General features: G+C 43.0%; 1 protein-coding gene across 1 annotated transcript; it reads left to right on the forward strand.

Moving 5' to 3' along the window:
• Nucleotides 1–9886: 9886 nt before the first annotated feature.
• Nucleotides 9887–11177, forward strand: LOC116393718 (C-C motif chemokine 4-like). Its single transcript, XM_031866272.1, has 3 exons — nucleotides 9887–10031; nucleotides 10562–10673; nucleotides 10888–11177. Exons 1-3 carry the CDS (start codon nucleotides 9950–9952, stop codon nucleotides 10982–10984), a joined length of 291 nt encoding a protein of 96 aa, XP_031722132.1. The 5' UTR covers nucleotides 9887–9949; the 3' UTR covers nucleotides 10985–11177.
• Nucleotides 11178–13726: the final 2549 nt, after the last annotated feature.

Genomic DNA, 13726 nt, shown 5'->3' on the forward strand with positions numbered 1-13726 from the left:
ACACACACAGGGAAGATGTAGCACTCTCTCCTCTCACACAGGAAGTTCTGTTCTTGTCTGCCATTTCCGGTCTGTCCCACCTTCACCCACACACACACACACACACACACACACACCAACACACATCCTCTATCATATACTAAAGTTAATGTTTTTGTTGTAAGGAGATCAGTCTTGCAAGAGTCAACTTCAATTTTCTTATTAATATTATTTTTCTTAAAGTGCACTTGAGGTGAAGAACCCAGAGGAGTTTAGGTTTCTAAAGTAGATATGCATGTTTTAATGACACAAATAGTGAAAAACAGAGCAGTTACTAGTAACAATGGTGAGTGAATATTCAGGAACTGTTGCTCTGGATCATAAAACTAAAAACAGAAAAAGGAAAACTAATTTGTGAATAGGAAAAAGTAATGAAAAAAAAAACAGGAAAGCTATTTAAAGTAGCATTTTAGTCTTTCCTAGAAATTGTGGAGAAATGAGACAAAACCGGAAAGAGACCAGAGAGAAAGACATAGATGGAGAGCGTAGAAAGAGTCAAAAATAGCTGAAACGTGTTTGTGTCTGGTTTGGGTTGGTATCTTATCTCTTCAGGAGGGAACACGGTTAATCTTGAACAGGTTTGTCAATGAAAAAGACGTCTGTCAACAGTGAAATATGAACGTTTATGTGCGTCTGCGTGTTTATCTGGTGGAGACGCACGCACAAGGAAGCTATACATCAGGATTAAACGTATTCACCCAGACACACGAGGGAGCTGGTTTCTGAGAACGCAGGGTGGGGACGATGCTCTCAAAAACACACATGCATCTCCCTGTCATGACTGATTTAAACACAAGCTAACATCATCCTGAGCTTTGTTAGAAACTGCAGAAATCATTGTATAAGTGCACATACACTGTATGTACTAACATATTGTCTCCTTCAGTGCATTTATATTTATTCTAAATGTCACTTAGACTGTTCAGTTGGTTTGTTGGTGACTTCTGCAATGATCCACTACAAAGTGCTCATACCGTACGTACACTAAATCCAGTGCCTGACTTGGACCAACAAAGGTGGCCTAACAGTTGCATGACATGATCATCGCATGTACCTTGGATGTGGAGGAATACCAAAGGCATTTTTCAGCACTATTTTCTCAGCATGAAGCTAGCCGTGTGCTTACACAGAAACACAGTTACGCTGGTATTTAAGGGGTGAGCACTGAGACTCACCAGGAGGTGGCAGAACAGATAATAAGTCAGGGTACTTATGTGGACAATAATCAGAGGGCCAATACTCAGCACTTGTGAGTACCTGCCTTTTCAGGCACCAACTATCTCCCCAGATTTATCCCCGCAAGTTTAGCGACATGATCCCTCACCAGCTTCCCATCACCGGGGGACTGAACCTGGCTCAGACTACTGTAGTTGAGTGCCGTGACACATCCACTTGTGACTCACAAGTCATCGCTGCTTCGAAGTGTGTGCGTGCGAGCTAGAGGGTGGAGTGGTTACAGGGTCGGCCGAGGGGTGACACCCTCCTGTTAATTGCCCCCCCCCCCCCCCCCCCCCCCCCCCCCCCCCCCCCTATCTCCATGGTGACAGAATGTGTGAGAGCAGGGCACGATAACAAAACTAAATCCACATTTATTCATTCACACCCAGCCGACTGTACGGACACTTCAACAAAACTGCTTCTTTTAAGTGACCATCAGGGTTCATTCAAATTATCTCTGAATTTAGTCAAATCATGAAATGAATTAAAAAAGATGAGTACGTTGAAAGTGAAAGATACAAGTATGAATCTAGCTAATATAATCTAAAAATAATTAACAATAAAAGTCGTTTGAGCTCAGTGTAGGTGGTACAAACTATCAAAAATAAAGACAATGACAATGACCTGGTGTCGGGTCAGCTGTCTCTGCCGTGTTTGTATCCTGTGACTGAAACAACTTGTGTGTTAAAATGTCTATTTTAAAAGTATCCCCAAGTTTTGGTGGCCGTTCCTTGAACCTCTTCCAGGACAGAGTCCATGGAAGAGGTCAACATCCTGTTAAAAACATGCATCCACTCATGATGCATTAGTTCATTTTTGGGGGATGCTACGACGTATGCGCATCTCAAGTTGTTCATTTTGCAGAGAATCTCTCGTGGCTTTTGCTTGCCAAACAAATCCGACCTTTGACTCTTAAAATAACAAGCATCGCTGTTCGGAAACCAGGAACCATTTTCATAAATATGTCACCTTTTGACCGAGAGTAAATTGAACCCAAGTGTTAACACTGTTACGACGTTACTTCCTACTCTTTTGGGTGGACAAATAAAGTTCATGGTCGTGTTAAATTAAGAACGTCTTCCATAAAGTTTAAATCTTCAAAACAACGCTAGCATCTCATCATACGCTGCTGTCACTTCTGATTGTTTAGCCTCCTATTGTTGTGTTGTGTATGGACAACACAACAATATTTCACATTATTGTACACAGTACGACAAAACAACACATCACACTATTGAGATATTTAATGCATTATAGTCTCTATTTCTGAGAGACCTGGAAGTTAACCTTCTTCTTTGTCAAAACAAGACAAAACTTCAGCTTTTATACCATTTATTTATATTTCTCGACACTATCATAAGTCCTGTGAGAGTTACTGCACTCATCATATTTATTAATGTCCATCCATTTCTGCAATGTACCTTCCTCTGAAGTCAGTCATTTAATGCATACATGAAAAGTATTTTTGACCTCCCTTTTCTTCAGTTCATGCCAAATTTGGTGACTTCCCTGTATTAAGTGCGCCTGTCTGTCTGCGTGTGCATGCGTGTGAGTGGAAGTGCGTGTGCTCGACATGCAGGAACAGTTTCCTGAGTTTTTAATCATTGTTATGCAAGAGATGTCCGAATGAGGAATTCTCGGATACGTTATCATTAAGGAACATTATGTAGTTGTTTTTTTTAAGAGAGAGCAGGCACCAGACTGACTCAGCTGAAGACGACGTATCTATTCAGGCAAGGAAGTAAACCATTCATCAATATTATTCTTAATGATTAATATGAGAGCAGTGAGTTCAAGGAATTGAGTACATCCTAAACATCTATATTCTAATTTGACTTGAAGGGGAACTTACCGATTTTACACATCAAGTTCAGATTTCACATTTTTAACAGACAGCCTTTGGATCAAAAATATTGATGTTTACCAGGCAAGGAGGGTCTGATAAAAGACGCTATCAAGTTGCATCATGGGAAGTGTAGTATCCAGTGTTTTTGGAGCTTGAGTCTTACTAGGGTCTAAAAAGTTAGAACATGTTATCCTCTGATGCTTCCATTTGGACCATTCTTGTTTCAATTAGTCTCTTGTGAGTTCCCCAACCTAACATACCACACTTAAGTGCAATACTGTATGGCTGGAATACTCCTTTGAGTGGATTTTCATGCAGTACTGCACTAAAGTGCATCTAATTTCAAAGATCCCTACAGTTGTTGCAGTTATGGAACAATTAGTTTTTACAGCAGTCGAGAAAGTGTTTTCCACTTTATTGCAGAGGAATGCGTTGATGGGAAATTTTAATATCACTTTTTTGTGTCAGTTACTATCAGTGTTTCATTCTTAGATATAGATTAGACGCTAGGTCACTTCCCACCATCGAATCCCCGCTCCACTTGTGGTTTAATTCTGCATTTTTCAAGACTTTTTCAGCCTGGACACTTTGTGCTTTAATTGTCCAATTTTGCTTTGTTGTGCTTAAGGGCTGAGCATTTTCTGCAGGCAGGTAGTTGTCCTGGAGAGCCGGCTGACTGAAAACGCAGGGAATACTGAATCACTTGATGAATGAGCGTCTGTTATCTGAACTGGTCAAGAGCCATGTATGAGGAGAGGATGTGCAGCGAGGTAGTTATTGTTAGCTAAACATTTTCCTCCTTATTAACAGGATGTATTCCCAGAAAAAAGACATACACAAAGCTGAAATATAAACACACTGGTAATAAAAACAGTATTTTTTAAGTTGGCAGTCCAATTGAAAACAATAACAGAAGCACTATTACCCTCGGTTGCTTCTCTTCTTTCCTTGATGTATAAATAATTTCCTATCATATTCCAAATCTATAAATAGACACAAAATTTGACACATCCCAGGTAAAAATATCTGAGATTTTCAAATGTCCCTCTATGATTTATCAAACACACAATTTCTCTACTCAGATCGGCCTCTCTGGTGTTAAACCTAACACACATACAGATATATAAAACTAAAATATGACTGGAAGAAACAAAAATAAAGAGAGAAAACCACCAAAGACTAAAATAAATGAACTCTGATTCTCCACATTCCTCTGCTGCCACCGAGTGGTCACTCAGTTACTGTGAGTTACTGTAACATTGTGTTATATTTAGGTCAGAAGGAGGTAAATAGAGTGTAAATCAAATAATACAACATTTGTTCGAAGATAATGTTATTTTGGAATGTTCATATTAGGACACATTTTAATTTCTTTAATTACATGCACTCCTCCGTGAATCGCCACCTTATCGTGGTGGAGGAGTTTGAGTGGCTCAGTGATCCTGGGAGCTATGTTGTCCGGGGCATTAGCCCCTGGTAGGGTCTCCCAAGGCAAACAGGTTTCAGGGGAGAGCCCAGACTAAGAGCGGCTCAAAACAACCCCTATGATAGTTAGCCCACGGACTACAGCCACCTCGCCCGGACCAGGGAAACCGGGGCACCCTCCCGGAGCCAGACCCAGGAGGGGACCTCGTAGGCGAGCGTCTGGTGGCCGGGCCTTTGCCCATGGGGCCCGGTCGGGCTCAGCCCGAATAAACACCATGGAGCAGCCACCCTGTGGACCCACCACACGCAGGGACAAGCATCGGGGTTGGGTGCTATGCAGACCGGGCGGTGGGTCGGGCAGGAGGCATAGACTAGCTCTAGGGACGTGGAACGTCACCTTGCTAGCGGGGAAAGAGCCGGAGCTGGTGCAGGAGGTGGAGCGATACCAGCTAGAAATAGTTGGACTCACCTCCACACACAGCGTTGGCTCTGGAACCAAGTTCCTGGAGAGGGGTTGGACTTTGTCCTTTTCCGGAGTTACCCAGGGTGAGAGGCGCCGGGCGGGAGTGGGGATACTCACGAGCCCCCGGCTGAGCGCCGCTGTGTTGGAGTTCTCCCCAGAGAGCGAGAGGGTCGCCTCCATGCGCCTACGGGTTGCGGGGAGTAAGGCTCTGACTGTGGGTGAACTGGGAACGTCTGGCGGAGGACCCTGTCCGGGAGGTCTTTAACTCCCACCTCCGGAAGAACTTCTCACACATCCCGAGGGAGGTTGGGGACACGGAATCCGAGTGGACCATGTTCAAAGCCTCTATTGTGGACGCGGCCGCTAGGAGCTGTGGCCGGAAGGTCATCGGTGCCTGTTGTGGCGGCAACCCGAGAACCCGGTGGTGGACACCGGAGGTGAGGGAAGCCGTCAAGCTGAAGAAGGAGACCTTCAAGGCCTGGTTGGCCCAGGGGTCTCCTGAAGCAGCTGACAGGTACCGGCAGGCCAGAAGGGCTGCAGCTGCGGTGGTCGCGAATGCTAAAACTCGGGCATGGGAGGAGTTCGGGGAGGCCATGGAGAAGGACTTTCGGTTGGCCTCAAGGAGGTTCTGGCAAACCATCCGACGGCTCAGGAAGGGAAAGCAGGGCTTACCCCAGGCTGTTCTCAGCAGGGGGGGGGGAACTGCTAACCCGGACGGAGGACATCGTCGGGCGGTGGAAAGAGCACTTTGAGGAACTCCTAAACCCGACCAACATGTCCTCTGCAGAGGAGGCAGCGCCTGAGGACCTAGGGGGAGGCTCACACATATCCCTGGCAGAGGTCGCTGAGGTAGTTAAAAAGCTCCTTGGTGGCAAGGCGCCGGGGGTGGATGAGATCCGCCCTGAGATGCTGAAGGCGCTGGACATAGTTGGGCTGTCCTGGCTGACACGCCTCTTCAATGTCGCATGGGGGTCGGGATCAGTGCCCATGGAATGGCAGACCGGGGTGGTGGTTCCCATCTTCAAAAAGGGGGACCGGCGAGTGTGCTTGAATTACCGGGGTATCACACTACTCAGCCTCCCGGGGAAGGCTTATGCCAGGGTGCTGGAAAGGAGGCTCCGACCGCTTGTCGAACCTCAGATTCAAGAGGAGCAGTGCGGATTCCGTCCCAGCCGTGGAACAGTGGACCAGCTCTTTACCCTCGCAAGACAACTGGAGGGGTTCTGGGAGTTTGCCCAACCAGTCTACATGTGCTTTGTGGACTTGGAGAAGGCTTTCGACCGGGTCCCTCGGGGGGTCTTGTGGGGGGTGCTGCGGGAGTATGGGGTGCCGGACCCGTTACAACGGGTGATCCGGTCTCTGTACGACTGCAGTAGGAGCTGTGTCCGCATTCTCGGCAATAAGTCAGACATGTTCCCGGTGGGTGTTGGCCTCCGCCAGGGCTGCCCTTTGTCACCGGTCCTGTTCGTGACTTTCATGGACAGGATATCTAGGCGCAGCCTGGGGGCGGAGAACGTCAGTTTCGGGGGTCTCGGGATCGCCTCTCCGCTATTTGCAGATGATGTGGTCCTGTTAGCCTCCTCGGATCGTGACCTCCAGCATTCACTGGGGCGGTTTGCAGCCGAGTGTGAAGCGGCGGGGATGAGAGTTAGCACCTCCAAATCTGAGGCCATGGTTCTCTGCCGGAAACCGGTGGATTGCTCCCTCCAGGTGGGGACGGAGTGCCTACCTCAAGCGAAGGAGTTCAAGTATCTCGGGGTCTTGTTCACGAGTGAGGGTAAGATGGAGCGGGAGATCGACAGACGGATCGGTGCGGCTGCAGCAGTAAAGCAGGCGCTGCACCGGACCGTCTTGGTGAAGAGGGAGCTGAGCCGGAAGGCTAAGCTCTCAATTTACCACTTGGTCTACGTTCCTACCCTCACCTATGGTCACGAACTCTGGGTCGTGACCGAAAGGACAAGGTCGCGGTTACAAGCGGCCGAAATGAGCTTCCTCTGTAGAGTGGCCGGGCTCAGCCTTAGAGATAGGGTAAGGAGCTCGGTCATCAGGAGGGAGCTTGGAGTAGAGCCGCTACTCCTTCGCGTCGAAAGGAGTCAGCTGAGGTGGTTCGGGCATCTAATTAGGATGCCTCCTGGACGCCTCCCACTGGAGGTTTTTCCAGGCACGCTGGCCTGGGAACGCCTCGGGATCCCCCAGAATGAGCTGGAACATGTTGCCGGTGAGAGGGAGGTCTGGGTCGGCCTGCTTGACCTGCTGCCACCGCGACCCGACCCCGGATAAGCGGTGGAAAATGGATGGATGGATGGATAATTACATGCAATGTTTATATATTTGTGATAAGTTGAATTTCTTTAGTTACGAAAAGGACCTAAACATAATTGCAACTCATCATCGATGTTTCCTCTGTTTTTTTAAAAACAATTAAATAGTTAAATATCTTAATAGTTTGTCACACTGACTTAGTTGTCTTCACAGCTCTTTTGAATCCACACCGAGGGGACTTGTTTGCTTTCTGGTGGAGATTCCACAGATAACAAGATTGATCCCCCTCACATACCTGCTAAATATAAAAGTTACAGCCAGCAGCCGGTTAACTTAGCTTAGCATCAGGACTTGAAACAGGGGGAAACAGCTACCCTGGCTCGGAATGATTTGTCTGCGCGCTCTCTTTATTTATCATATTTTATCGTGTATTTTTATTTTGTATTCTTAAATGATGTCTTATACTATTCTTAAACTGTGTTTATTGTCACGCACCAATCACCAAGCAAAATTTATTTTATTAGCAAACGTGATTGGCAATAAACCGATTCTGATTCTGAACTCACAACCCCAGCATTACTACTAGTTCCACCAATAGAGCCGGCTGCGTTGTCATTTTCAACTCAGAACATTTTGTTTAAATGTTCCTACAAATCTTCTTTGGCCAGTTCTTTGTGTTCTCTGATGAATTAGCTGACTTAAACCTGGAAAGAATCATAAAAGCAAGGCAAGAAGGGGAAGTTAAGATGAGTTAATTTGCCGTGAACCTCGATGCGTCATGTTGGCAAATAACGCCCCCTTCCCCATCACTCCCACTGCATCACCGCAATCTGTAAGTTGGGTTTTCCATTCTACACTTTCTGAGCAAATTTCCCAGTAGTTACACCTGAAGCAGAATTATATTATACAGTGTTTTACCAAAATCTCCTTTGAGAATATTTGGATTTGACAAGACGTGAGGTTATCGGCTGTTTTTTATTCATGTCAAATGTTAATGTATTTTCTTTATATATTTTCCTAAAGGTTTTGAGCCTTGTAGGCCTACATATAATAAACGGTGTCTAACACATGTCATGTCAAATTTGCTTGCCGAAGGAGATATTTTACTGTTTGCACATGCACGTCTGTGTTAGTGCATTCTTGTTGCATTACACCCCTTCCTCTGTTACAAACCACAGGTTTCACTTTGAGGTTGCAGAGAGTTGATTTCTGCAGCAGTCAGTGTGTCTGTCTGGGTTATTGATCTGGTTGTCTCTTTACCCATGTGGTAGAAGTAACATTATACACACAGGCTGTATTCCTTTCTGTTCATTTAAATGCACATTATGAGACACAGTAACAAACACAGAATACGACAAACCTTAAATGCAACAAAAAAAGAATACACATCTGTTCTGAGCCAACAAGTCACACAGAGAAACAGTATATATATAGTATATAGAATCTGGACCTGTTATCACTTGACATTTAGCTGGGAATTAAACTAGCGATACAAATATGTAGTTGGTTCAGGATGATTTGACAAGTGTGTGTCTCACATTAGAACTTGTTTACGGTCCAGCTGGGGCCCCTCCCCACCTCCGTCCCTTCATTTCCTGTCAAAAATCTCTAAGATGATGTTTTTCATACAAAAATATAACATATATATATGACATTCATAAGCTTTCTTTAGACCCCCAAACATACCAATCCATATTATTTGCTGCGCCCCTAATTCATTACATCATTGCTCCATGTGGTTCTCTACATTCTTCTTCTTTTCTGTAATTCTATTAACCTCATCTATTGTTTTCTTCGTTAATATTAGTTATTATTAGTTAATAACTTATTATTAGTCAGTATTAATGCCATCAAAATAGTCAAATATGATCTTAAATTAAAAAAAATCCTGTTAGATTCATGCAGAAATGCAGCTTTTGTCCCACAGTTGTTGTCCCCCCCTCCCCCCCTTTTTTTACAGAAGCGCTATGAAAAGCACATTCAGTAAATAATCAATACAACAAAGAGAGCAAACAGAGAACAAACAATCACAATCTTCTTAAAATGTCACCAGTCACAGAGAGACTTGTTGTAAACAGACTTTTGTCTCCAATAAAACTTTAGTTGTTAACCTGGGCTTTGAGAAGAGTGACATTTTTTAAATGCTTTTTAAAACAGATGTTTTTGGCCTTGTTTATGCACATTATCTTGTTTAATACCCATCACTTAGATCAAAGATGTTTCATTTATCATGTCTCAGCATTTTAAACAACATCCTTTTAAAAAAACACAACACATGAACCAGCGATAGGGAAAGGGACTTTAGACCACAGTGCATCTGCACACTGCACAAACATACACACACACACACACACACACGTGGAATTACTGAGGTACAGATGTGTTTTCTATTTTATAAAACCTGCTTCACACCCACAACATCTTCTGTCCCCCACCACTCACTTTTTACTGAGAAGTGCTGACCACATGCCTGCAGTTTGCATGCTGGGTAGTTTCAGGTTAAGGTCTTTATGATGTTTGTCATGGAACACACACACACGCACACCTACACACACACACACACACACACACACACACACACACACACACACACACGCACGCACGCACAGCATAATAAAAGTGAGGGGCTATGAGCGAAGCGGACAGAAAGAACACATCTTCAAGACAACAAGACGTGCAGGACATTGAAGATAATCATGATGATGATGATGAAGAACCCCATGACTCTGATGACCTGTACCTTGCTTTTCTCGTCTCTCGCTGTCGTGGCATATCAAGGTAAGCTGTCTGCGTGGCACTTTTTATTTCTTAAAAGGTCAACTCTATCTTCAGGTCACTGTCATAATTTCTCAATATCTCTCCTAGGGACTAACTACTGTAAGTATTACCTCATAACAGGTCAAAATGATCAATGATACGGTCCCATAATAAAAAAATTAGATAAAAATAAAGAAAAGCTTCTAAAGGCTGAGTCGGCCTAATACGTTTGAGATGTCGGGAGGGGAAAGGTCCAAAAACATTATTAAAAGATTTTGCAGAAACTTTGCAGTAGATTTACTATTTTTTAAATATAAATACTAGTAAGTTAAGAGCATTTAAATTGATTTGTTTTTTGTTTTAGCAAAAAGTTGAGTTATATCGGAGTCAAACCACAGCCGTCCTCAGATCACAGCTGAATTATTCTCGAAGGGGTAAAAACTGTAAATGTGAAAATGAGCCAAAAAGATGTGGATGTGATGGTTTTGTGTTGAATACCACTCAGTCTCTCTACACGTTCACGGCATTTTCTATCTTTATTTGTGTCCCAGGCAGCTTCGGTCCAAATGAGTGCTGTTTCAACTTCATCTCCACAAGGTTGCGGAAGGACAAGGTGGTGAGCTACAAGTTCACAGACGAGCGGTGTTCAATGGAAGGTGTCTCGTGAGTGTCTTATCTCCTGTTATTAAACTTCAACCAATAAATCACTTCATACACAGTGAAGAGAACAAACACAGCACGATTCACAGACATCCAGAAATGTAAGCAAACGTACAGACATAAGTGTGAATATAGATTTAGATAAAACAGACATGCAACAAATGGTGACAAATGTAGAGTATCTGCTTGCCATCAACGTTTTTTGTCTCTGTTTTAGCTTGACGATGAAGAACGGAGCTGAAATCTGTGCCGACCCGTCTCTGCAGTGGGTCAAGTTCATCATCAAGGCCAAAGAGAGGCTCCAAACTAACTAACACCAAACTCAAAAAAGGCATATTGGTGATTTATCTTCATATAGATTTATATGTTAGCTTAAAAATAAATGCAAAAAACGCTCTTTTTTACAGTATAATCTTTGCTTTTATCTGTTTTAATGTGGTTTCAAGTGGTGTACTGAAAGATTGTTTTCTGCTTTTATATATAAAAAGAAAATCGTTTATTATTTGATTTCTCTTTGTTTTAATTCACCACGTAACACACACTTTGATCAGAAAGAATTCAAGTACACATTGGATTCACACACGTTCTGTTAAACAATATAGTGACACATCAGAGTTGATGTGGTTTCTGGTAGCAAAAGCCACAGAAAGTTCAGATCTGCATTACAGAGGCTCGATAGTCAGGCACAAAGAGTTTAACTCTTCAGATCATCTCCACTTGCAGTTTACCGTGTGATGCACCTCTGCGGCCAACAGATGCCACTCTTCTCCACTCTGTTTCACATTCTCCAAGTGGAAATGTTTCATATTAGTTTCCAAAGCCAGGTATTTATTTCCCTATGTCGTCTGCTAAATGCAGCTAAACCACAGTTATGTACAAGTCAAATGTGACAACTTAAAGCTTTCTGTCAATGCTAAAATGAAAATATACGACGAACATTACAGACCAGTGCTCTAACTTTGTCAGACATTTCTAGACTAACTGACCCCAAAATCTCCTCCTGCTCCAGAATGACGCCTCAAGTGATGTCAATGCGATGGCGTCACCACCCAGCTTTTCTTTAAATAGTTTCAGACCCAGATTTAAATTTCCGTCCACGCCACTCTGCATGCTACTTCATATATGTGTGTGTGTACATACGCCAGCAATCATATGAGGACGTCTACTCATTGAAAGCTCACGTCAAAGGCTTTACGCTCACACCACAGTTGACCCATAAGAGGAGATGGTCTGATTAGATCTGTGGAGGACCTTGCTGCATAGATTTGCATATTAATGAGGGGAAAATAATCAGGCGGGAGATGGGGCAGCTTGAGTGCTTCTTGTGTACAATTGTGAAGATCATCAACAATTGAAATAAAAAACGTTCAAAGGCCCCAAATCTCACTTAAAACGCTGTGGGTTAGCAGTTGGTTGGGTAAAAGTACTCATTCATGAGACAACGGAGGGAGTCATGCGGATGTCCTATTAAATTAGCATATCGACATGTCTGTCAGCGTGACCTCCTGTAGCAGAAAGAAACGAGGACACAAGCAAGCAAGCCGAGGATTTTACCAATGATGGAAGAAGTATTCACATCCTTTACTTGAGTAAAAGTACCAAAACAAAATACTCTATTACAAGTAAAAGATCGTCATTAAAATCCTACTTTTATTTTGCTGATATTACCCTTATTTTTAGCAAAATCACTCATTATGTGAGTGATATCAGTACAGTTTATATGATATTGTGAGATTGTTGATACTGATGCAGCTATGCATCTGAATTATGTGCTTTACCATTTAATCAGTCTAAGTGCCTCATCATGTGATGGATGAATACAATTTCAACGATTCATAAAGAAATATTTAAAATGTAATGACTATCGACGAATTCTATGCACACAGCGTGGCACTTATTTTTCTTTTTATCAAACTAGGGAGTATTATAGTTTAAAAAAAATACATTCCATCCTTTAGTAAAATGAACTGCTGTATATTTAGCTCTTAGTGTCACTTCCTCAGTTTTTTTGGATGACTAACAGGCGACCGCTCTCCAAGTTTTCCCCTCAATGAGCGTGTTGTCTCACAGTGCCTAGGTCTGTGGAGAAGAGAATGATGTAGGAAATAAGACAAAACAAGCACTTTACACTTTTGTAGCCATTTTCAGACTTCTTTTTCTTTGTTGGGAAATAATTACACAAGTTTAGAGGGAAAATATCTCTTTAGTGGAACAATTTTTTGACAACTTTTAGACATCTGAAATGTGACAAGAGGCCACTACTAAACTCCAAAAAGGTTCAGAACCACTGGTTTAATCTATAACAATTCATTGTATTCTATACGATTATCACATGTTTTATTGATGTGACATCTTAATCTGCAAAGTAAGTAGTTGTCAGATAAACATGGTAAAGTAAAAAACACCATATTTAAAGCTGAAATGTGATGGAGTTAAAGTTTTAAATTGCATGGAATAGAAATACTCACATAGACCTCAACACCGTATTTAAGTATAGTATTTAGTATTGGTAGTTACTTACAATAGTGAATGTACTTTGTTACTTTCCACCACTGACTTAGCGATAGAAAAGACTATTATTTCCTCTACAGATATGTGTGTTTGTGTCCGTCAACCAAGATATATTTGGTATTTTTCAGATGATGAAATGATGTAATGATCACTGAAGCCACAGCATAGTGAGTCAGTGACCTTCTTAAGCTGAAAGAGCTCCAATGTTGGTGAGCACAAGGAAACATTAAAACACGTTCCTGCGGCTTTACAACAATCAAATGATTGTTTGTTCATGAGAAGATGAATGAAAACACAGTCTGCTGTGATACACTCGTTCAGGGAATGCTGTGTGTCGTTACGGGAGAGAACAGACGAGAGAACAGAGAAACATGAAAGCAAGCGAGAGTCAGCTGCAGCAGGAAGGCGAGAGAAAAAAAAGTGAATGTGAACAGTACAGTCACTGTGGTGATGATCCAGTCGGGGGCGACGGACACAATGGGATGTCAGCAGGAGCACACACACACACACACACACACACACACACGTGAACACACACAATCACA

This window comes from Anarrhichthys ocellatus, unplaced genomic scaffold (genome assembly GCF_004355925.1).
Source record: "Anarrhichthys ocellatus isolate YVR2014 unplaced genomic scaffold, GSC_Weel_1.0 scaffold34, whole genome shotgun sequence".
In the NCBI taxonomy this organism is placed as follows: domain Eukaryota; kingdom Metazoa; phylum Chordata; class Actinopteri; order Perciformes; family Anarhichadidae; genus Anarrhichthys; species Anarrhichthys ocellatus.

What these genes read in the sequence shown, in the direction of transcription:
- LOC116393718 (XM_031866272.1), top strand. Translation starts at nt 9,950, where the DNA reads ATGATGATGATGATGAAGAACCCCATGACTCTGATGACCTGTACCTTG. An exon ending in CGCTGTCGTGGCATATCAAG is followed by an intron (nt 10,032 to 10,561) that starts GTAAGCTGTCTG and finishes TTTGTGTCCCAG; the next exon opens with GCAGCTTCGGTCCAAATGAG. An exon ending in TGTTCAATGGAAGGTGTCTC is followed by an intron (nt 10,674 to 10,887) that starts GTGAGTGTCTTA and finishes TCTCTGTTTTAG; the next exon opens with CTTGACGATGAAGAACGGAG.